Genomic DNA, 23,498 nt, shown 5'->3' with positions numbered 1-23,498 from the left:
TCACCATCAGTACTGCTAAAAGCCTGCAATCCCTTTTGCATTTCCAAGACTTTTAAAAATAATATTAGAAATTCAAACTGAATAACTAACTGTGCCTTAAGGCAAGTAACGTACTAAAATGCAGTAGTGTAGTTAAGTCACAGGCTCACAGGCTTCTTGGTCAGAAAAACTAATGTACGTCGGGGGAGAAAGCTCTAATCTGTTTTAAATATCTCTCTCCTTCCTCCCACTCCATCCACCAACACTCATATCGTATATGGGCAGTGACTAATAACACTGAAATTAAAGCATGCCAAAGGACTGTCATGAAGAATATGACTGTTTCGATGTATTTTGTTAAGGAGGACAATGACAGAAGAATGGTTTGCACTGACTTCAACTTCTATCACAGAGGATCAAATATGCTCTATTTATTCCTGCCATTCAACTACAGCCTTAAAAAGGGACAGTTGCTAAATAACTGGGACAAATAATGTGATACCCATCAGGACAATCTGAAAGAGAACAGTAGTAGTCATTGCACAGAACACATTCTTGGTGTTCATTCAAACCCGGGTTAATGGTTCAAAGAGAAGATGGCTCAGATCCTAACAAGCACAGCGGAAATCAAACCTCCCAGCAAATGGTAGCAGCCTGACAAATTGTTGTATTTGTGACACCTACAAGTATCAACTCACAACTTCATATTAAATAATCACACAAATGCCACAAACACATGTATTCCCGGTTTCATTGGAAAAGTCCTATCAGTTATATGAGACAAGAAGAAAATACAAATTCCTTTTCTCACCACAGCATCTATCATCTTTTGTGTGTTGACAACTGCTCAAAAAAGATCAGTTGCCACACCAGGGGAAAAACACTTTCCAGTGAACTGCTAACAAGAAAACTCAAGTGCAGAGTCAAGACTCTCAGCTTTCCATAAGAGAGAAATCCTGAATGCTCAGCTTGCCCACAGAATCGGAAGAGAACCTCCATATAAGTGATGGAATTGTTAGTCTAATTTATATACACAGCTGCTTGTGACTACCTGAATAAAATCTGTCCAATCATTTGCATTTTAACCAGTAGAGGGAACACAGCAGAGGGACAGAGCGAAGAAAGGCAAACTAGAGAGTCAGCCCTCTTGCCACCCATAAACATTCCTGCAGAAAGTGGGAAGCTTTGCCTGCAGCTATCAGTTATTACACTGACAGAAAACAATTCTTCTAAACAAGAACCAAGTGTGGCCTGATACTGTGCTGTGGTCCAAAAGCAGCAGGCAGATCAGTCTAGTGGGCTTGATGATCCTGATTGTGTGACCAGACTATAGTTAGCTGGAAGGGGCCAAAGTTTCTTAAATTTCTGGAAGCTGCTGGCAGGGATCTGAAGGTCAGATAGCTGACAAAGATCAGGATCATTTTATCATATCTGCTTGGTCAAACCATAGTCTGAGCCACTAGTCATAAACTGAAGTTATTCTCCTTAGAACATTATTTAAATTAACTCAGGAGGAGAAGAAAGAGGAAGACTACAGTTATTCCCAGTGCTCCTACTCATCAGCTAAATATGAGTCGGGCTGAACTGCACAATGGACAATCCTGATTGCCCAAAGACAGCAGGGTGAATTTAGAAGAACAAAAAAAATAACTTTCCTTCTCCTAAGCAGAAAATATAAAATATTTTCTAGCCACCCATTACTAAATTAATGAATTGAAAGATGGAATATCAGACAGGGTACAAGAACAGTGTCCTGGAAAAAATCCAGCATTGTCCTATCCAGCTGCTTATGTGAGGTTAACAGGACTGATTTCTATTGTGGGAAATGCCCCACTAAAATCTTTTGTGTTCATTTTTGATTAACAGCTTTAGTCATTGGGGAATTATCAGCAGCCTGGTAAAAGTTCAAAGTCCTTTGTGTGAAGAAAGATGGGTAAATGGTTCAGAGAGGAGGGGAGGGTACAGAGTGGGGGAAGAAAGGAAGTGCATAGAGATGGATAAGGAGGTGAAAACAGTAAGGAGGAGTACAAGATAAATGAAAAAGAGGGGTGATAAAAAGGGAAGATGCACTATGATCCATTTTAACACAGATTCTCACATAGATATTAGTAGAACTATTGCTGATGGTGATCAAGAGAAAGGTAAAGAGTAGTTTCCAGATAATAAAATATTAAAAGAAGCTGAAACGGGAATAATAATTCTCCTGGTAGGACTTTTGTCTTTGAGCAGTTGCAATTACAATAAGGAAATTATACATTCTAAGTAGAAGAAAGTACATTTCATAAGACATGTCTTTCATAGTATGCCCCGTACTATGAATTTGTCTTTGTAATCCATGTGACACTACAGATAAGCAAGAAAAGTAAAAAAGTAAAGGAACAAAAATGTAACATGAATAAGAAAGCAACACAAAATTTCCATAACCTGCTGAAGTTTTAACAGCAGTTATGTGCATACTTGCTAGTGTACACTTCTTTTAGTTTCAGAGGTAATGCTACTGACCCGTAGAGTTCAAATGGTTTAAAGTACACTCATAAAATAATTTTCTTCAACTCTCTTTCACTCAGAAGTACTTCAGTGTGAACTAGAGGGAACAAATAGTAAAGTATTTCCTGCAAGAGAATTTCTACTGCAGAATTTGCTTACAAGATGGTCTGAAACTGTCTAGCTTTGCTAACCTGAAGTAAGATATGTAAGGCATGATCATCTCCTAAAACACTGAATGAAAGGAAAGAGCAAGAAAGAAGTTGAATGACTTCTTTGTTTATTCTACTGCTTTAACTGGATCATTTAAGGCTTGTTCTGAGATGTCTGAACACGTTTATTGTTCTTTTTAAAATTTATTTATAATGTCATATTTCAAACAGACAAAAAGGCAGCAACAGCGCTTTGGAAATTCCAGGTAAACTGTACACTTGACATCTTGAATTCAAAACGAACTGGATTAAAATTCAGTTAAAATTAAACATACAGTTGGGTTATTCCTTTAAAAGGCACAAGCTCTAACAGCAGTGACATCTTGCCATTGCTAGTGGTCTCAAAGATCAAGCCAGAAAATGTAAAGTTTTCAACCCTAAACAACTTACAATAACTTATTGATCTGGTCTGACATACTGAAACAAATGGAAACCTTCGCACTTCTCTCTTTGCTAATGCAATCAGCCTGTCCAAGCAACCAGGAACTTCCACTTAAAGGCTCTGTCAGCACAGACCCATAAACACCTCAGTGACTGTAACAGCATGAACCTAGTGAGCACACAGAATCTTATCAGATTTCTGTAAGATCAGGATCAAAGATACCCCAGTATGATTTCAAACTTGCTATGCCGGTATGGGTTCCACTATTAGCAACAGGATTACCACTGATGATTTCAGTTCAAGCATCCAGATTCCCAGAATGACAGCTCAGTTCTGACAGGCTCAGTCCAGCCTCAAGATTTCTGATTAGCCCTGTAAGACACACCTCTTCTTGCATTGTACTCCAACACTGCATTGCCTCTCCCTCAGCCCAGCATTTCCCTGCTCTCCAAGTGCTACTCTCATCTTCTGAGGTGTTGCAATACCCCTAACTTCCCTATCTCCCACCTTTCCACATCCCTACCAAAATACCTTTTCTTCCCTAGTCCTTACCACAGTTTGTACTGGGATATTCCCATGTCCTCTACCTCCTCAAACATGAGCACATTCATACAGATGCAGTTCACTGCCATGGGTTCCCCAAAACCCACACACAGGTACGTAAGTGCTGCCCAGGTAGTCAGCACTGAATACCTTGTCAGCAGCACACTGTACCTCTTAGGTGCTGACAGGACAAATTGTGTTGTCAACCTCCTGTGGCTCGTGGACCATATTCTTGGACTATTTAATTTAGAGTAGAAGTTTCATCAGTGCCTCCAGCTGAAAAACATGGGTCAAAGCTGTTTAAAACTATGAATAATTATTCCAGAGAAGGGACAAGGAGTAAAACACAGCTCTGCCACCCAAAAATATTACTGAAACTGTACTCATTCAGTGATCACACAGGCCACAATCCTGAAACGCCTCTGATTTCAGCAGGGATAAAAATTCTCCTTTGGCACTTACCCCTGTATAAATCAGAGACCATGCTTAGGACTGGAACTAATGGAGCTGAATGGACATGAGGGCCCTGTCAGCTGCCTTTATATTACAGATAACAGAAGAAAGAACTACCACCAGTGTGAATACATTCATTACTACCAAGGGAACAAAAAAAAAAACCCCAAAATACTAAGTAACATAAAACCTCAAGCATATTTGCTTCAATATATGCTGTTTTCTCTACTGAAAGATGATACAGATTATTTTTTTCTGAAAGGTTTGCTGTATAACTTACGTTTCATCATGGAAAAATTTAAAAAAAAAAAATTACAAAGAGTAAAACTTCCCAGAAAAATCAACAGAGAGAATGAATACGTGTTTATTTCAGAAGCTTTCATCGCTTAATTTCCTCAGGCAAACGTAATGTGTAAGGGCTACTTTTAATGTGAGGAATAAAATTCCTACTGGCTACTCTCTGAATGTACCAAATTTAACAGGAGGTGACAGTTGCGCCGATTTTCTTGCCACTGTTTTACTATCAGAGCTTATCTTGTTAGACAGTATCCTAAAGATACAGACCTAAGATTTCCAGAAGGCAAAAAAGAAAATAGAAAAAAAGGAAAAAAAGAGGAGCACATAGAATACAAATAAAATATTTTAAACTATGCACTCTACATAAATATTCTTACATATTAGTTTGGGTTGTTTTGGGTATTTCATCCTGGTAAAACTCATACACTAAAAAGATAAGAGAAGTTTCATAATGCAACTGACATTGACTCCATTAATGCACCATAAATACATTTATGTTTCTAAAATACATTTAATGACAGCAAACATAAAACTGTAAAAATTATACTTCCACTTTAATTTTGATAGATGGTATGAAACTAACTCATGAAATTTACAGCACATTTTGATATTTAGGTGAACAGCCAGTATAAGTCACACTGATCCTCTTAACCTCACAAAAGAAGTCCATAAACTTCACAACTCATTTGTCTGGATTGTTCCTTACTCATTGGGTGATACTCTCTTCAAAATAATAAGCAAATAGAGATGCAGAAAATAACTAAGAATATTTCTTAGTAATTTTATCCCAGAAAGAAAGACCAGAATGTATCTAATGCATGCAAAACCTCGAATGAAATTACTAAGAGGTGTACAGCAAGTGGTAAAGCTGGAAAAAAGGAAAGTCCCTTGCAATCACAGACACAGTAAAAAGGCACTTTAAGTTTCTTTAAGTTTCCTGAGTCCACCTGTTTAAGTACTGGAGGTAAAAGGGAAAACCAAAATCTCCACAAAATGAAAAATTATGATTTTGGTATTGGTTTGATTTTTGATTTTTTCTGGGGGGGGAAGGATGCTCGTTTGTTTGTTTATTTTACATAGGAGAGCTATTGTTTCTTGTCAGAAGAGACAATAGAAAAGCGCAGAGTCTTACGAGTCCTTGGGTGTTACGCACCATTTCCTTCCAAAGCTTACACAATTATTTCACATCAGGTTTTATTAGTCTGAATCATGACATCATGATGTACAGAATAGAGTTCACTGCCACAATTCAGATCTACTGCTTAAATTGCTCTGAGAACAGATACGATAAGGCATGTTTTTGAACTAAAGAAATACAGCCTTCTCATAGAATGTGTAAAGAGAGAATTCTTTTGTTAGCTGTCAGTGAGATTTTGCTATCTCTGTTAAATATATAATGGTTAGTGTCATAACAAAGATCAGCCATTGTGTTATGGCATTTATCTTCATGAGTGAAGAGAGGAAGGGCTACTGTGATTTATTCTGTCTCTCCTCATGAGACGATTAATGTCATAAGAGATTAGTCTTCAGTACTGACTCGTATACAGAATAAAATACAGGGCAGGAGTGGGATGCTAGGCAGTTTTAATTGCCACAAATTTGGAAGCCCACATTACTTACTTACATATGGCATGGCTGACAATTAGTCATCTAAGATTTTCAAAAACAGGAGAATATTTTGCAGCTCAACAACTCATATCCATTTTGTGTCATTTATTTGTTCAGTCCTTTTCAGCAGTCTTTCCACACAGCCCTTTTCCCCATCTCATCACCTAACTCCACCCACACTTGTCCTCTTAAATACACCCTTTATTGGAGAACTGAAGTCCATATTGGTTGTTTACAGTAATTTTTGGTAGCATCTGTTTAAACATTTAAAAAATACACTATTTAACAACTATTACTAAGAAACATTTGTCACAATACAGGCAGATTATAAAGAAGAAATAATGGCTCTGTATTTGTGTCTGTGTAAGCTGTACAAACAGCTTTCCTGAAGATTTGAGAAGTTACATGCTCACCTCTTCCCAGTAACCTTGTAAAATAATCTGAACATCCTAAATTGAAGATAATAGTCTTTCAAAAGCCTATCACTTTGGAGAAATACACACAGAATATTTTGTTTACATGCTGCCTGCTTCTTCTTATGAAAGAAAATACTTCAAATAATACTGTACTGGAAAAAAAAAAAGTACCAACATCATAAGCAAAAGTTCTGTTAAAAAGGGAATAATTATTTTTTTCCAGAAATGGCACACGAGTTGTCTGCATTTTCTTAAATGCGCTTCTTCTGGATACTGCTAAATCATAAATATTCTTGATATAAAAGGGTCTTTTTGTTAAAAACAGCAATTCTTTACCACTGGTGTACATCAAACAGGACACATTACTAAAAAGCTCTCACTATAAAGTGTTATCTTTATCTAGGTTTCTCAAATATTGACTTAAACATTTTTATCAGGCTGTTGATCACATCCACATTCAACGCGAACAGCGAACGAGACCAGTCCTGACAGTGTGACCAGACAGGTAACAGGGCAACATTATGGCAGGAAAAAAGTATTGTGAAAGCTAAGGACATTTCTTATTGATGGTAAGTGGATAGGAGAGAAAAATCAATGGGTCCTCATCAGTACAACTGTCTACCAGCTGGATGCTGATTTCCCTTAGAGATTAAAACCAATAGGAGCAATCACTTGGCACAGGTGTACAAATTCAATAGGACACCCAGCCTACAGAGAAGAAAAGTGAACAGTGACTTCAAAGCCGGATTTTGTGAAGAGATAAAAATGCTGATTGTTAAACCTACAGTTTGTAATCAGATCTTGAAACAAAATACAGAACGTGTCTTCCCCCATGGGGGTACAAACTGAAAACATTCAGAATAATCTGCAATTGTTCTGAAGGCTCCAAACTCCTGACCCTACTTGAAGGAATTATTTTGAGCTGCAAGACTGGCTGACCCCTTTAAGTCAAGCTGGACAAGCACTGACCAGGTTACAGTGCAAGATGGGCATTAGCCACACACATAATGCAACTACCATCACTGAATGCCAGAATCACAACAAAGTAATTGGTCAACTGAGAGGAATCACAGAGGGTTTTATAAGGGAATATAAATACCGAGAATTCTCATAAAGCTAGGCTTCCTGTTCCAAGACAAGCTTCTATTTTTAAGGGCCCTTAACACCACAGCACATTTCTTAGCCCAAGACCCCTCACTATACACTGAACAGATTAAACTGTTACCTGTTGGGATGGTGACTGTAAAGCAAGAAAAGCAAACAAAGAGAAAGTAATACATGGCTGTTATACACTATATTCCGCTATGGGTTTTATTCTTTTTCTATGTGAAACAACATAGGTACACATGAGGATCTGAGTTTTCCCAAAGTCTCATCTCCTCAGCAAACATAGCACTAAAAATTGTCAGCTCCTAGGAAATGCTACTGGCAAATAAATTCAATGTCTGTGGGGTTTAGGCATGTAATTTTATATTTAAAGTTTTAGAAGTTGATAATAACATGTTTCAGTTGTATGGAAAAATTACACTGCCAAGACTTGGGCTTCCAGTGTAACTACTGAACTAACACTGTACTTTTGAAATAATCACAGAATTACAGTATCATTAAGGTTGGAAAAGACCTCCAAGATCATTGAGTCCAACCTTCGAGTGAGCACCACCATGTCAACTAAACCACAGCCATGTCCAGTCATTTCTTGAACATTTCCAGGGATGGTGAATCCATCACCTCCTTGGGCAGTCCGTTCCAATGCTTAACCACCCTTTCAGTGAAAAAATTCTTCCTGATGTGCAACCTGAACCTCCCGTGGTACAGTTTGAGGCCATGGCCTCTTGTCCTGTCACTTATTACTTGAGAGAAGAGACCAAACCCCACCTGGCTACAACCTCCTTTAAGGTAGTTGCAGAGAGCAATAAGGTTTCCCCTGAGCCTTTTTTATTCCAGGTTAAATAACCTCAGCTCCCTCAGCCACTCCTCATATGCCTTACTTTCTAGACTCTTCACCAGCTCTGTTGCCCTTCTCTGGACACGTCTCCAGCACTTCAATGTCCTTTTTAAAGTGAGGGGCCCAGAACTGGATACAGTTCTTCAGGTGCAGCCTCACCAGTGCTGAGTACAGGGGGACAGTCACTGTCCTGGTCCTGCTGGTCACACTACTGCTGATACAGGCCAGGATGCCATTGGTCTTCTCGGCCACCTGGGCACACTGCTGGCTCATGTTCAGATGGCTGTCGACCAGGACCCATAGATCCTTTTCTGCCAGGCAGCTTTTCAGCCACTCTGCCACAAGTCTGTAGTGCTCTGTGGGGTTCTTGTGGCCAAAGTGCAGGACCCAGCACTTGGCCTTGTTGAACATCATACCATTGGCCTCGGCCCATTGATCCAGCCTGTCCAGGCCCCTGTGCAGAGCCTTCCTGCCCCCCAGCAGATTAACACTCCTGCCCAACTTGGTGTCATCTACAAACTGAGGATGCACTTTATCCCTTTGCCCAAATCACTGATAAACATGTTAAACAAGACTGGCCCCACACTGAGCCCTGGGTAACACCACTGGTGACTGAACACCAGCTGGATTTAACACCATTCACCACATCACCCTCTGAACCTGGCCATCCATCCACTTTTCAACCAGGGGAAGAATACACACACCCAAGCCATGAGCAGCCAGTTTCTACATAAGAATGTGTTCTACACTGAGGGAGACAGTACCAAAGGCTTCACTGAAATCCAGGTAGACAACATCCCCTGGCTTTCCCTCATGCACTAGGCTGGTCACCAGGTCATAAAAGAAGATCAGGTTGGTCAAGCAGGACCTCACATTCCTAAAGCCATGCTGGCTGAGCCTGAGCCCCTGGCTGCCCTGTACATGGTATGAGATGGCACTCTAGATTATCTGTTCCATAACCTGCCCCAACACCAAGGTCAAGCTGACAGGTCTGTAGTTCCCTGGATCCTCCTTCCAACCCTTCTTGCAGGAGGATGCCACGCTGGCCAAATTCCAGTCATCTGGGACCTCCCTGGTTAACCAGGCCTGATGATAAATGATGGAGAGTGGCTTGGTGAGCTCTTCCACTGGCTCCCTCAGTACCCTCAGGTGGATCCCATCTGAACCCATAGACTTCCGAATCTCTAAATGGCACAGCAGCTCACTATCTACTTCCTCCTGAATTGCAGGGGGTCTATTCTTCTCCCCATTCCTGTCTACCAGCTCTGGGGAATGGCTGCCCTGAGGATGGATAACTGGTCTTTCGGTTAAAGATGGAGGAAAAGAAGGCATTAAGTACTCCAGCCCTTTCCTCATCCTTGGTTACACTATTCCTCTCTGCATTCAATAAAGGATGGAGATTTTCCTTGGCCCTCTTTTTGTTGTTAATGTATTTATAAAAACACTTTGTATTATCTTTCACAGCAGTGACCAGACGGAGTTCTAGCTGAGCCTTCACCATTCTAATTTTCTCTCTACAAGACCTAATGACATCCTTGTACTCTTCCTGAGTTGCCTACCCATATTTCCCAAGTCACAAACTCTCCCCCACCCCCTCCTCCAAGCTCCAGCAAAAGCTCCCTATTCAGTAAGGCCAGTCTTGTTCCCCAACAACCCATGTTTCAGCACACAGGGATGGCCTGCTGCTGCACCTTTAAGATTTCCTTCTTAAAGTATATCCAGCCTCCCTGGACCCCCTTGTTATTAAGGGCTGTTTCCCAAGAGGCTCTCTGAACCACTGTCCTGAACATGTTGAAGTCTGCCCTTTGGAAGTCCAAGGCAGAAGTTTTGTTGACCCACTTCCCTACTTCACTGAGAAATGAAAACTCTATCATATCAAGGTCACTATGCCCAAGACAGCCACAGACCTAGAATCCCCAACAAAAGGGTTTTTTTTGTTGTTGTTGTTGTTCTAGAAATAACCTCGGCAATATAAATTGAAAACAATTCTGCAAATTCCAATAGGAGTTTTTATTACCAAACGAATGAGAAAATATTTCAGATGACAAACTGTTGGTTTGTTTTTTTTTTTCAATTATTTTAAAGGGATTACCTATAATTTCAACAATACTCCTTTGGCTAAGTTAGGCCATAGGGTAACTTGTTCTAAAAATAAACAGAATGCAACATAATGTAAACATAATATTTCATTTCTAAGACAAAGGCCCTGTCTTTTACAAAGGAGGGAAGACAGGTTTGTTTTTGGGGTTTTTTTCCCTCTTGGTGTATCCTTGCAATTCTTATACTCCCAAAGCCTGAGAAAAATCCTAACTTCAAAGATGAAGGTTTGGGGACTTTTGCTGATTATCTAATTAAGTGAAATGGTAGCAAAATTAATAAATCAACAAATTACATGCAATTTTATCCTTGAACTGAGAAAGTCAGGGTTTTTCTCATTTTTTCATTGTAAGTCGGATTTTCTCCTCCCTTAGTATCTTTGCTATTCTACCTCTCATTGGTACAACAACATCTCCATTTTATTGTTTCCCAATGCAGTGCTGTCATTTTTCTCCCTAGGATTACACCAGTATCACCCAGGCACACACTCTTTTCACCACATGTCATGCCAACAGACATAAACCCAGTTTCATTATCTTCTACTAATCCCAAAAAATGTATTCAAGTACTAAAAGTAATAAGCTTCATAACTATTATTATGTATGTATGGAGCATTTAAAACATCATTTTTTTTTCAGAACATTAAATCTCAGAATGCTTTCCCCAGATCCATTCTCTCCTCCTCCACACCCATATTTTTCTATAAAATTAAGTCCAAAATTTAACAACACTTTAACACATGAAGCTTCTTGCCATAACAGCTCCAACAATGCTGATTACAGCAAACAGGTGCAGTGGTTTTTTAATTTTCTTAAACCTCTTATTCTCTTTGTAGCTCCTTTAGAACCATTTTCCAACCACCATGCATATATACCAACCTCACTTATCTAGGCAGCCTATTTTGTAGATCTGGCTCAAAATGATGACAGGAGCATTATTTCAGTCTACTTAACATTACTTTAAACAGTTTGAAACCTTCTCCTACAAGCTCAGACACTAATATAATAAGTTAGCACATAAAAACTACAGTATGAAACTGAGTCTGTCATCATTAAGGACAGTTAAAATTTACTACGCAGATAGATTAAAAAAAAATAAAAAAAATAATTTAATGGAAGTGTTAAAGAGTCTGAAAATTACAGAACCATAGAATGGTTTGGGTTGGAAGGGACATTAAAGATCATATAGTTTCAAACACCCTGCCATGGGCAGGGACACCTTTTACTAGACCACACTGCCCAAAGCCCATCCAAGATGGCTTTGAAGACTTCCAGGTATTGGGCATTCACAACTTCTCTGGGCAACCTGTACAGTATGATGAGAATGTTTTGAAAATGCAACAAACAGTATTTCCAAGCAAAGTAGGTAACTCTAAGAATTAATGGAGACAGAAGTGTTTTCTTTTGCAAAATAACAATTATTTAATTAAATATTAATCTACAAAAAAAAAAAAAAATCTAACAGGTCCCTGAAGAAAAAAAATGTTTTTATTACAATTTTATCTACTTTTACTAAGGTACCTTGGATTGTTTTTTTGGTTAGTTGGTTTTTCTAAACAGATTAAAAGTCAGTAAGACAATGCTTTTCTATCTTTCAAAATCCATACGAAACATTTTTGATCAACTGTTTGGACTCTTACTTCTAATTTTTTCTAGTTCCCCATCTTCTAGTGGAGTTTCACTGTGTAGTTCACAGAGCAGGTGAAAGACCACCGTTCTGGAGTCCATGGAACACAATAGCTCAAATCGTTGCTCAGCCACTCACTTTATCCTCAAGGCCTTTCACTCTGTCCAATCCTATTATTACTTATCTCTTGCCCTATATCCTGCACCCTTCAGTCAGTTATGCATCTGTTTGTTCACTTCTCCCACATTTATAATCTCTTTCACTGGAAAACTCCCCATACAGCCGTATACGAGTTCTGAAGTCTCCTCTTCATGTGCCAATGCTGCTGCGGGCCTGGAGGCTAAATTAACAAGCCACCATGGTTACAGAGAACATCAGACATTTCCTGCGAAGGGCTGACCAACAGCACAGGTACTGAGAAGTTCCCATGGAGTTACTTAGTAAATACAACAATCATCAGCGACGTGTGTATAACAAGCACGCAGTAACTTGCACAGACAGATTGATAAAAATCTCCGAGTTTACTTTAAGAAGCCACAGCCTTCTACTTCTTAAGTGCTTCTACAAACCTAAACCAGAGCATGTTTTAACATCACAACCACTTAGTAGGGCTAACCGTCGTTAGAACTCTGTCTCATGAAGAGCAGGAAAGATCCTTCTTCGTAAAATAACTGCAGTGTTCAAGCTAGCTTAAAGCAGTAATTCCTTTTTCTTTCAGTGTCTGCTCTTTGGGTGCCCATCCCATGCTCTAAAAATGATAGATTTCACAAACAGACTTTTAGTAAAGACAAGGAGCATCAATCCAAGACAAAGTCATAAGGTTGGTTATCCTTTACATTCCACTCAGATGGGTGGCTCTCATTCCAAAAACAATAGGGGAAATTGGAAGTGTGCCAGTTGATCCCTGAACAGTGACTGGAGGAACAGCATTTTAGCATGAAGAATTTGACAGGCAAGACAAAACAACCACAAAACTGGACCTACTCAAGAGGTGGAAACAGCATCCACTTCTTGGTATTGATAACTGTCTACCCAAAGGATGCTGAGTAGATCAAACGTCCAGTAATGTAGCCTATTCTCCAAGTCAGTTTCACAGGCCTGTAACCCAATATTTGGAAAAAAAAAAAAAAAAAAAAAAATATATATATATATATGTGCGTAGAAAAGATTTGGACTGCTAAGTCAGGAATTCAAGGGGTCACATCAAAATATTCAATCCTTACTCTGTCCTCCCAACAAATATTTCCTTTTGGGATACCTGGCAAAAAACACTTTAGTTATTGCCCAGGAGGCCACTGTTGTGCTGTGATCTGTATTCGAAGTCTCCAGCGGCACAGATGTACTAGGCAGGGCGAACAAAATCATCACAAGAATCTCCACCATAATTTCAAGAGATCAGTAGACTTATCAAAGGCAGCTCATGCTCTACGGTACCACTGTCCTCTTGTTTTCTATGATCTGGCCCAATGGACCCAAGCTTTTGCTGAACTGCCCAATCATTCTGCTGACATGTGCTTAACAGACAGGAGATGTTTAGCAATGCAACGCAACTTGACAGTACAGCATCCCAGGAACAGGAAAAAAAAAAGACAAGCAACCTGTTGGACAAGGATTGTCAATGTAGCAAAATCAGCGATCTTTCTTATTCTCGACCAAAACCAACCAACTAAACAAAGAAAAAACAACCCAAACTTTAAAACCAAGAGACCTCAATACAAGAGCAATCTGGGCAAACACTTGGTAGTCCCTGACATCTTCAGAAAGGTACACACCTGTGGAGCCATGGAACATCTTGAAACCAGTAATAAAAAGGTATTAACATCTCTTCAATATAAAGTTATTTGAAGATTTCTTCAACAGTGAATTATGGAGCTTGTTCCACAGATAGACAGTGAGCCTCACTATGTTATTATGCTTTTTTTCTTCCCAAAATAGAAGATGACTGCTTGCAAGATGTCTCAAAAATCTGCATTATGAATGACACAAATTATGAAATAGATCAGAATGCATTAAGCACTACTGCTCTAGATACAACCTGCTGCAGCATTGCTATATCAAACTGCCAAAAAAATCAAGCATCTAAGTCCAAACTGCCTCAAAATAAACAGAGAATATGAATGAGAACCACTAACTGGACACAGAATTCTCAATCTGTACAAGAAAATTGATGCTTTCTGTCTGGTCACTGTCAGAAAAAAAGACTTAACAATGCATCTGAATTCTAAATCATACCCATTGGACAACTTTTCATAATCATTTCATTTTCCTAGTTCCCCCATTTTTTTTAAGTAGAATGTGAATTTCCACAAAAAAAAGATCAGATTGTGGCAAAGGTCACACAAGTCATAGCTTCTATGGGTAATGTAAGTTACCAAGAAATTTTACTGATTTCACAAGACTGTAACTAGTGTGACTTCTTTTCAAGTTTAAACAGACAAGGTGACCTTCAGGCCCTTTCCAACGTTACCTTCTATAATTATCAGAGTAACACACTAATTAAGATCCTTTTCTCACTCTCGAAACCAAATTCCAAAGAGGTTCACACTGGTCTTACCTGTCTAGAATTTCTAAATGACAGAAATGTCAAATGAGGCTCAAGAAGTTGGTATGATCAGGGAACGTCGTGATTTTGAGATAGCTGCCTATCTGAGTCTTGCTTCAGAAGTATGACAGCAGGCTATGGATAGTAAGGGTCTATTTTCTCCCACTACCCTTGCTAGGCAATATTGGCAGGCAAGCAGAGTGACATGGAATGTCACTTGCTTCTCTGATACAGCAATGCCAGCAGTTGATGTATAACTGGGAATTTTGAGGCATAAAAAGAATTAACATTTATCCAAAACCAGATATAACAGATGTTCACTTACAACTGATAGTACAGAAAAATGAATAATCAAAACAGGAAGTTAACACTTAATGAAGAATGAAGTTAAGTATTTTGGCAATACAATAGTGGTAGAGCCTCATTTTATATAAAAAGAAGGTTCAAATCACAAAAACAAGAACAAATCATATGGAATATGAAAGTTGACTGTGATTTATTAGAGTTCTGGACATTTTACAAGGCATCTCACCACCTATGTGAACCACTACACAGTTAGGCAGGCTCTCTAGACTGCTAAGTGTCAGCTGAAATGGAGTAAAACTTTGACCTTCAATATTTGATGTATACTTCAGTTAATACTCCCTTCCCTCTCTAGACATCAAGTTACACAGAAAGCTAACTAGGATAAAAAAAACAAACCGTGATTAGAATGATTGCTTCACTAAATTGCTGATCCTGTCTATACTTAGGCAAGATCAGAATAGAGAAAGAAAACAGCTTTGAGTTCTCTGAAACAAATAATCTAGTAGCTCAAGATCTTGTCTCTCAAGGAACACTTCCGAAGTCATAGAGGTTTAGGAAATGTTGTTATCTGTAAGTCAGATTATGCTTTATAGGATGCAACTGTCATCCACAGGATAATGATCTCTAAAGCTGAGCCCCTACAAGCAGTGAGGAGATTGTCATCATCACAGGCTTGGCTAGACCAATCTATGTTAAAACAGAGCATGTAATACGTGCCTTTTAAAGAAATTACATTCTGATGCTCCAAAATCGTGAATAATAATCTAGGACATGACCTGGAATGTCTTCTACAGAGAACTATAGCCCAACCCTCTGACGAGTCTGATGATTCCAGAGCAATAGACTGAACTGTGGTTGCTGATCCTGGCAGATGCTGTTAGACAGAAACTAAACTCAATGTTGCACTACAAAGCAAGTCTTTTCAGACACCTGAGGTACAGGAGGCCACGTGACAGTCATAACCGGCAATCTAATAGTTGGATTCTGTATGTTAAAAAACTCATGTAAAAGGTCCTCCAATATTGTGGAAAGTTACATGCCAGAGTCCACGCAGATTTTGTCGTGTTGAGCTCAAGCGATTAGAAAGAGCTGAACTGTTAACAGTCAAAGGATGGAAACATTAGATCACCCAGAGATTCCTGTTCCAACGTCAGAAACACCAGAACTTCCTTGAACCAAAGTAGATGGAGCTGCTCTAGACCCCTTCGACACTAAGTGCCACCCCTAATTGCAATCAGTGGAGACACCAAAGAAGCTCCAGAAAGACAGTATGCACTGCTAGATGGCTTATTAACTGTCTCCTGACACTCATGATGCCTGTGCTAAAGCACTACCACCATTCTGAAAGTCATAGGTCATTCTTTCAAACTAAGATTAGCTTCAGGGTAATAAGCAGGCACCTCTCTACTGTTTTTCCATTCCCAGCAAGTACATCTCCTCCCAAGAAAGCAACTCCAGCAACAGAAAACTATCTAGCAGGACTATGCAAAAACAGAGCAGCCTCAGAGGGACAGTACACCAATGATATGGGGGGAGGGTAATTGTAATTCAAAGTTGGCAAGTGATTAAATGGGCCACTTATGAACAAACTGTTGCACTGGAGCAGCATTAGGATTTGCTACCTGAACTAAAAGGATGAACAAATGGGCTGTACCAGGATGTGCTGCTTATTATTCTGCCTTCAAATTTGAGGCTGACCCAGAGTGAAGGCTAAGGGATTTGATTCCTTCAGTCTGCAAGTTCCTCAGAAGGAGGATTTGCTCCGTTTCTAGTGGAACCCATGGAACCATAATGAAATAACTTCCACTAATCACATTCTCTCCAACGTCTTCGTAGCACAAAAGGAGGCCTCTATTTAGTTATTGCTATTTCAGGGAATGCCAAGATTATCATCATCATACCCAGCAAAAGGGAAAACACCTTGAAGTTTACAACATTAAAAAAAGAAGAAGGAAAAAAACCCCTATTACTCCAAAGCCAAGAGGTCAAGTTTAGCAAATGATTCTCCAAGTGACTGCTGATCACAGTATAAAGAACAAAGAAAAGCTTCATCAGGAAGGACAGTTAAGTTTGGCTTTTCACCTTGAGGACAGCATGCTACCTAGTCCAGACTAGGATGCTGCAATGACATGTTTTGATCCAGGGAAGTGGTGAACTGGGCTAGCAAATCTAAAGGAACCTAGCTGTGAAGGGTGAGCAGGGTGTGGTTAGTGGAAACTATTTCACTGTGGTTCCACAGGTTCCACATGCAACTGACCAAATCTATTGGAAGAAAATAGATCAGTTACTTCAGCAGAAACACGCCATATGTCAGGAAAATACTGGCTCTTCTACAGAGAACGGCAAGTCAGATGACACTGGAAACATTCACTAAACATTAAATCATACCTTAAGGCACTGAGAACACCTTCACACTATTGAGGAATGCTCATATTTAGGTTCCTGTAAGGGTATTCTCCTATGTAACCCTGCTTTGATAGAAGTAATGTGAAATTACTGAGAACAGGTTCCATTCCTGGGTCAGGTTCCTGCCCACCTAAAGGTCTGTGATGCCAAGGATTAAAGGGCTGTCTCAAGACAAAGAGTTAAAATCTCATTTTTCTCCATCTACCCCAGAAAGATGCAAAAGGTGAGCTGTAATAGATGAAATTACTATTTTGTTTGTAGATCACCTTTTAAAAAGCATGGGTTTAATATTTTTTATTTTAATAGTGTTATTTCATACTAACAAAAAAAACTACCAAGAAGGTAGGAAAAAAAAATAACTTCAGGTTCAACCTTGTCTAACAAGTGCAAAAATTACTTTGAATAAAACAAACTGAAGGAAACCCTAGAGCAAACCAAAGTAAAATATAGCTCTTCAAAGCAGCATTGATTGTGGATCAAAGGGAAAGGCCATCAAAACTTCCCAAGCCACAATGTTTCTGCATGTCTGAAAAAGAATTAACTTGGAACAAATATGGAAATAATAGTAGGTCTCTGTTAAGCCAACAACAAAGAAATCCTTAATACCATAAAACAAAGTTATGTCAAATCTCCCATTTTTAAAGATACACGAAGCTCCTTTCTCATAATGCTTTAAAATGCTATTTATAGTAAGAAAAGCGAAGACTTAACATAAAAGTCAAAGGGATTATCATCACTAGTCTAGCTACACAGAAGTTACTCTTTTACTTTTTTGTTTCATCCGCAGTCTTCAAATATGAAGATGTAGTACAAAAATATTTCCATACCGCAATATGATCTGTTTCAACTACACTATCTCAGCATACCAGATGAAGCAACAATCAGCTTTTGGACAGTCAGACACATTAAACATAGTAGCATGCAAGCTAACAATTCTAATGGGCTTTTGTTGTTTTTCATGGGTTTTTTTCCAGCATCGGTTTGCTTATTTAATTAGTATAATTTTCTTAAAGTTTACAAGAGCAAGTGAATAGCTCTCAATTAAGAGCTGGATCCTGTCAGGAGACTAGTGCAAAAAACACAAGAATTTAGGTATGAACATTAGGCACCCAATACGCACATGTCACCTGAACCACAAGGACTCTTCATAGCACTGTAAAGCACACAAGTCTTCAAGAACACAAGAAAACCTTTCTTTCAGAACAAAATTTGGAGAAGAGCAAAAATACTAGAGAGGCAATCCAACACATGAATAACCAAACAAGGACTACTGTTCTCACTCTTGGGATTTTCTTCAGCTTTATTGTCAGCTAGTTGCAGAGACTGGACTGAACTGCGTTTCAAAATACGACTTACAGGAAAGGGCAATAATAAGGGCAAGCTATCCAGAAAAGCACAAAATCCTTTTAAAATGTTGCCATAAACTATCACCCTTCACAGGCAGATGGTCTGTGCTTCTCAGCTCTGCATTCCCGAAGTGAGCAGCCTCCACTCATTTTGTTCAGGCCTCTTTCTGCCTTCTACAAATAACAAAAGGATCGTGTCTAGAAGTCAAACAATAAAAGTTGGATTGCTGCAACCTACTTAAAACCTATTTGCCACTTGTGTGGCATAGTATCCTTCAGTACGTTTCGTTCTCAGTATTTTTCATTTCACTATTTTTTATGCAGAATTTTATGGCATGCAATTATTAAGAGGCAGAATTCGCTATTTCAGGACTTGAGGTAACAGCTTGAGAGAGTTCTTGTGAAACTAAATGTATGAAAGTTTTTTCAACTGAAAGGAATCACTACAAATTGCTTTAACGACTCAAGTGTTTAACCTTTCTTTTCAATTTTAATGAGTTCCATGTATGACCAGAAAACAACAATACGGTTACATCAAATGACGATCAACTAAAAGACAGGATGTTTCTCCTCCTTCCTTGAAAGATTTTCTTTTGTTCTTTTAAGTGTTCTATCTTAGTCTATCAGACACAAAGAGCAGAAAACTCGTATGGAGATAATGCCGATGTCATACATAAGCACTGCTGTAGTCTGCTGCAAAGTACAAAGTTGACATATCGGGTCTACATCAAAGATATGCCCTTTGGTAGGTTGCAAAGACAGGTTGCAACTTTGTCCATAAAAATGTGCGTTCTACAAAATGGGTTCTGTAACATGAACTGTTAGTGGTATGCCACCATTCCATTGATCCTGCACATGCGTTCATTTCTCAGGAATGCTTGTAAGCTGGGCTATGCCTTGCCCTAAGATAAGCAGACTTGCATGAGGAAAAAAGCAGCATGTCGCAGACAGAAAGATTCAACTCTCTGCAGGAGACTTCTTCCATAAAACACAAGTTCTGATACAGGACATGCCAGTGGTTCCTGCTTTACTGCCTGTATCACACACGTGGTATTTACAGCAAGAGATTAATAAAGGGGCAGTCCTTTCCTGCTTATGTTTTAAAAATTAAGAGAACAGCTTGAAAAAACACTGCATTGCAGGAACTTAAGTTTTCAAAGACTCCTTAATCAAATACTAAAAATTAGTAAATACAACACTGTCAGTTTGGAGCCTCACCACTTCCAAGTTACAATGTATTTTAAGACTGCCATGTAATATATTTTTCTGAAGTACTTCTGCTTTTTTCATTGTGAATGTGGGAATTGGAGCGCTGTGTAACGATTTCGGGCTCGAGTCCAGTTTTTGTACTCCTTTTTATCCATAACTATTACATGGTGCATTATGAGTTTCAATATAGATTGAACACAGAGAGATGACCATATCAATTTCTCTCATAATTACTGTGAGAGAAGCAGTAATAGAGAATGAATGAGGCAAAAGTGTAGCCACAGAAGGAAGATGATTTTACAACTATGAAACAGAACTACTACAGAGACGCTGTTGGTACCATAACTACCTCTCCCACAGATTTCCTGAACAGCTTTGAGTAAGGTACTTAATCTTTCCATGCCTCAACTCGGCATGGGTAAAGCAGAGGTCAAAATACTTAACCTCACAGGCATGTTGCAAGTATAGAAACATTTGCATTTGGGAAGCTACTGGGTGCTGCCAATAGCAGCTGCGTATGTACGATTGAAATATAAAACAAAAATCTGCTTCAGCACTGTCTGAAAGGTGTATAAAAATTAAGTACGGTACCTCACAACAAACAACTAAAATTCAGCAGCTCTAGTGAGTGAACTTAAAATGCTTGGGAAACTAGCATGCAAGTACAGCATTTAAAGTGCACAACAGAGTAATAAAACAATGCCAGCAATGTTACCTCTGTCATTTCACACTTTTTAGCACTTCACTTTGAAAGCCCAATATTGTTGTAATGTAAGGGCTTTTGTAAAAAATTAACACATAAATATTCGTACAGTTCCTGTATGTATTAATTCACCCTCTTCTTCCTAAAAATAATTCAGCAGCATACAATTTTACAACATATTGATCTAGGTAACTCATGAGTCATTTTTTGTGAGTAGGTATCAATCACTTCATTGTTTACTTGTCTGTGAAAAGAAATTGATTTTAATCAAACCTTGCAGTAATACCTTATTGATGTATCCCAAGAAAACAAAGTCAAAATGAACCATCAGGGTCCAAACATAAAACACTGTAAGGAGCAGCAATTTTGGCTTCAATCTTTCATTGTGATTTGCAAACATACATGACCATAAAAGTAGTAAAGCTCAGTGCGAGACTGTAGTTGGTCTGAGCAGCAACACATTCACATAACAGACTTGGGGCAAGCTCTACAGAACTTGACAACCCCAAGAGGCTGGACAAAACCACACTGTGGACCTTGTGCACCTCCACCACTTATTTACAGCATTGTATCAGCTTATATTTTACTTAATTTTAGCAAATCATGATTCTTCTGTGGCAAATGTAAGGTAATACGACATTATGAAAATAAGAGTCTTAGCCCTTCTCCAAGCAATGGTTAAGCCTTTGTTCTCCAGAGGCTTGAAACTTTTCCATGTATTCCACCACAAGGGAATAGCAATTTTACTTGATACACAATAAATTCTTTTATGTGCATTTGTCAAACAAAATACAGCTTACAGTGATAACTGCAGCAGCAACTTGAAAGAGTAAAGTTAGGATAGCGATGCATTTTATAGATTTTTGAATACATGTTGTCAGTTTAAAGCACAGAGAAACAAGTACTGTAGCAACATCCGCTGCCAAAATTATTCTGGCAAAAGCGAGTGTTTTGCTGCAGTTAAACTTCTGTTAAGATCGTGAGAAGACATGTGGACAGTAGCGACACCATATCAGAACATCTTCACTAATGCTGCATTCTTACAAAATGTTGGGGGATGTACAGTGAGCCACATCAGAATTTAGCGCTGCCCGAGCCTACGAGAATACCTCGATACAGCTTACAGAGACATCTATAGGTAGTGGTTGTCTAATACCCTATAATTACTTACATAGGAGAGAGGTTGGACTTCCTATCTAGGAATTCATATAACAAGGTGAAAACATTTTTACCAGAAAAGTGCTTCACAAATTAACTAAACAAGATATCACTATCCATTACCAGAAAGAGATGCAACATTAGTACTGGCACGTTACTTAAGCAATTCAGTCTGTATCAGAGGCGAATAAAAGATAAAGTTGGTGTAGACACAAAAAGCAATGTAACCAGCAGCCTGTCTTTCCAGCTTCGTCATCTTTCTACACACTCGGCTGAAGCTGAACCAATCCCAACTTCGCAGAAGACACACATACGAACGTGTACAACCATACGTGCTGTACCGTGCATAAGTATTGGTTTTAAAATTCCTAGAATGGAGAGAACCCGAACATACTCTGAAACGGAAAAACAACATAAATAATGTGCTCTGTTACATTTAGCAAACAGTAACACAGAATCATGAAAACAGATACAGTAGGGTAGGGGAGACAGTTTCTTAATGAAGTGGGAATGGACTAGCTCTCTAGAGCCACGGAGCCTTTTCAAAAGCGAGTTTGACTGCCCTGGATATTTGCAGGCTCGGTGGGAGAAGTAGAGAGGGTGAAGCGAAATCCCAGGACAGTTGTGTCTAACGCCCCTCACCCCGGTCCTCCTGCCCGCACTAAAGGGATAAAAACGCCATTCCCGGCTATTTCACTTTTCTCTACATTAAAAGGAAGGATTTCCTTGAGATATCTTATGCACGAACTTCGCAGAGATAAGCACAATCCCTAGGCATTTACACACACACAAACACGCACGCAAAAAAAAAAAAAAACAAAAAAAAAACCAGAAGAGAAAAGAACAGAGGAATTTCCTCACGCACACACCGCAGAAGGGACGCAGCTATTCCCCCTCTCCAGGCAGGCAGGGACGGGAGGAAGAGTCGCGGGCTGCACGGACCGCCAGCCGGGCTCAGCCCGGCACTCGCACCCGCACCCTCCCGCCGACCGCGCTCTCCCGCACGGGCACTCTCGCGCCCCTTCCCGCTCCTCGCACACACACCCCGGCTCGCTCTCCCTCATCCTCCCTCTCGCTCGAAGTCCCTCGCACACTCTTCCCCTCAGTCTGGCTCTCACACACACTCTCTCTCGCTCTCTCTCTCTCTCTCTCCCCCCCTCCCGTCCGTCCCCAGCGGCCCCGACCGCCGGCAACAAAGCGGCGGGGCGGGCAGCGCGCCGGGCTGGCGGCGGCGGGACGCGCTCGCACCGCACACACACGCACACATACACACACATACACTCGCACACATACACTCACACACACGCACATACACACATATACATGCACACACACAATGCTGCCGCTGCCGCGGCACCTACCAGGCGGGCAGCCTCGGCCCAGGTGCGGTCCTTCTTCTTCCTCTTGTCTTTCATGTTTGCATCTCATTGAGATGGTTCGGGGGGGGGGGCCGGGGGGGGGGGCGGACCAGGGGGGGGGGGGGGGGGGGGGGGGCGCCCGGAGGGGTTCCGCACGGACAATGATACGGTGACACGGAGCTCTGGAGCCCCCGGGGCGGGAGGGGCGAAGGAGGCGGAGGAGGCGGAGGAGGCGGAGGTGTGGGGGGGGGGAGGCTCCCCGCGGCGGCGGCACAGCTGTGACAGCTTGAGGGATGCTCCGCCGCGCTCACAACAATGCGCTGTGACGTCACGCGGGGGGACCGCGCCCGCGCCCAACATCCCCCCGGCGGCGGCGGCGGCGGCGGCGCCCCCCGCCCCAGCGCGCGCCCGGCCCCCGAAGCCTCGCG

General features: G+C 40.3%; 1 protein-coding gene across 3 annotated transcripts in view; it reads right to left on the bottom strand.

Moving 5' to 3' along the window:
- The window catches only part of ASXL3 (ASXL transcriptional regulator 3), a 129,971-nt gene extending 106,675 nt beyond the window's left edge, over window positions 1–23,296 (bottom strand). The window contains exon 1 of one of the 3 annotated variants that reach the window (XM_027638713.1): window positions 23,074–23,296. In XM_027638713.1, coding sequence (XP_027494514.1) covers window positions 23,074–23,127 — 54 coding nt within the window. In that variant the 5' untranslated portion in view covers window positions 23,128–23,296. Of the gene's footprint in view, window positions 1–22,581; window positions 22,607–23,073 lie in introns of those variants that run through there. The other 2 variants (XM_027638714.1, XM_027638715.1) reach the window with 2 other exon arrangements.
- Window positions 23,297–23,498: the final 202 nt, after the last annotated feature.

This window comes from Corapipo altera, unplaced genomic scaffold (genome assembly GCF_003945725.1).
Source record: "Corapipo altera isolate COAL_440 unplaced genomic scaffold, ASM394572v1 49, whole genome shotgun sequence".
NCBI lineage: Eukaryota > Metazoa > Chordata > Aves > Passeriformes > Pipridae > Corapipo > Corapipo altera.
Note: the sequence above shows the minus strand (reverse complement) of the source record. Positions and strands in the feature narration are given on the sequence as shown.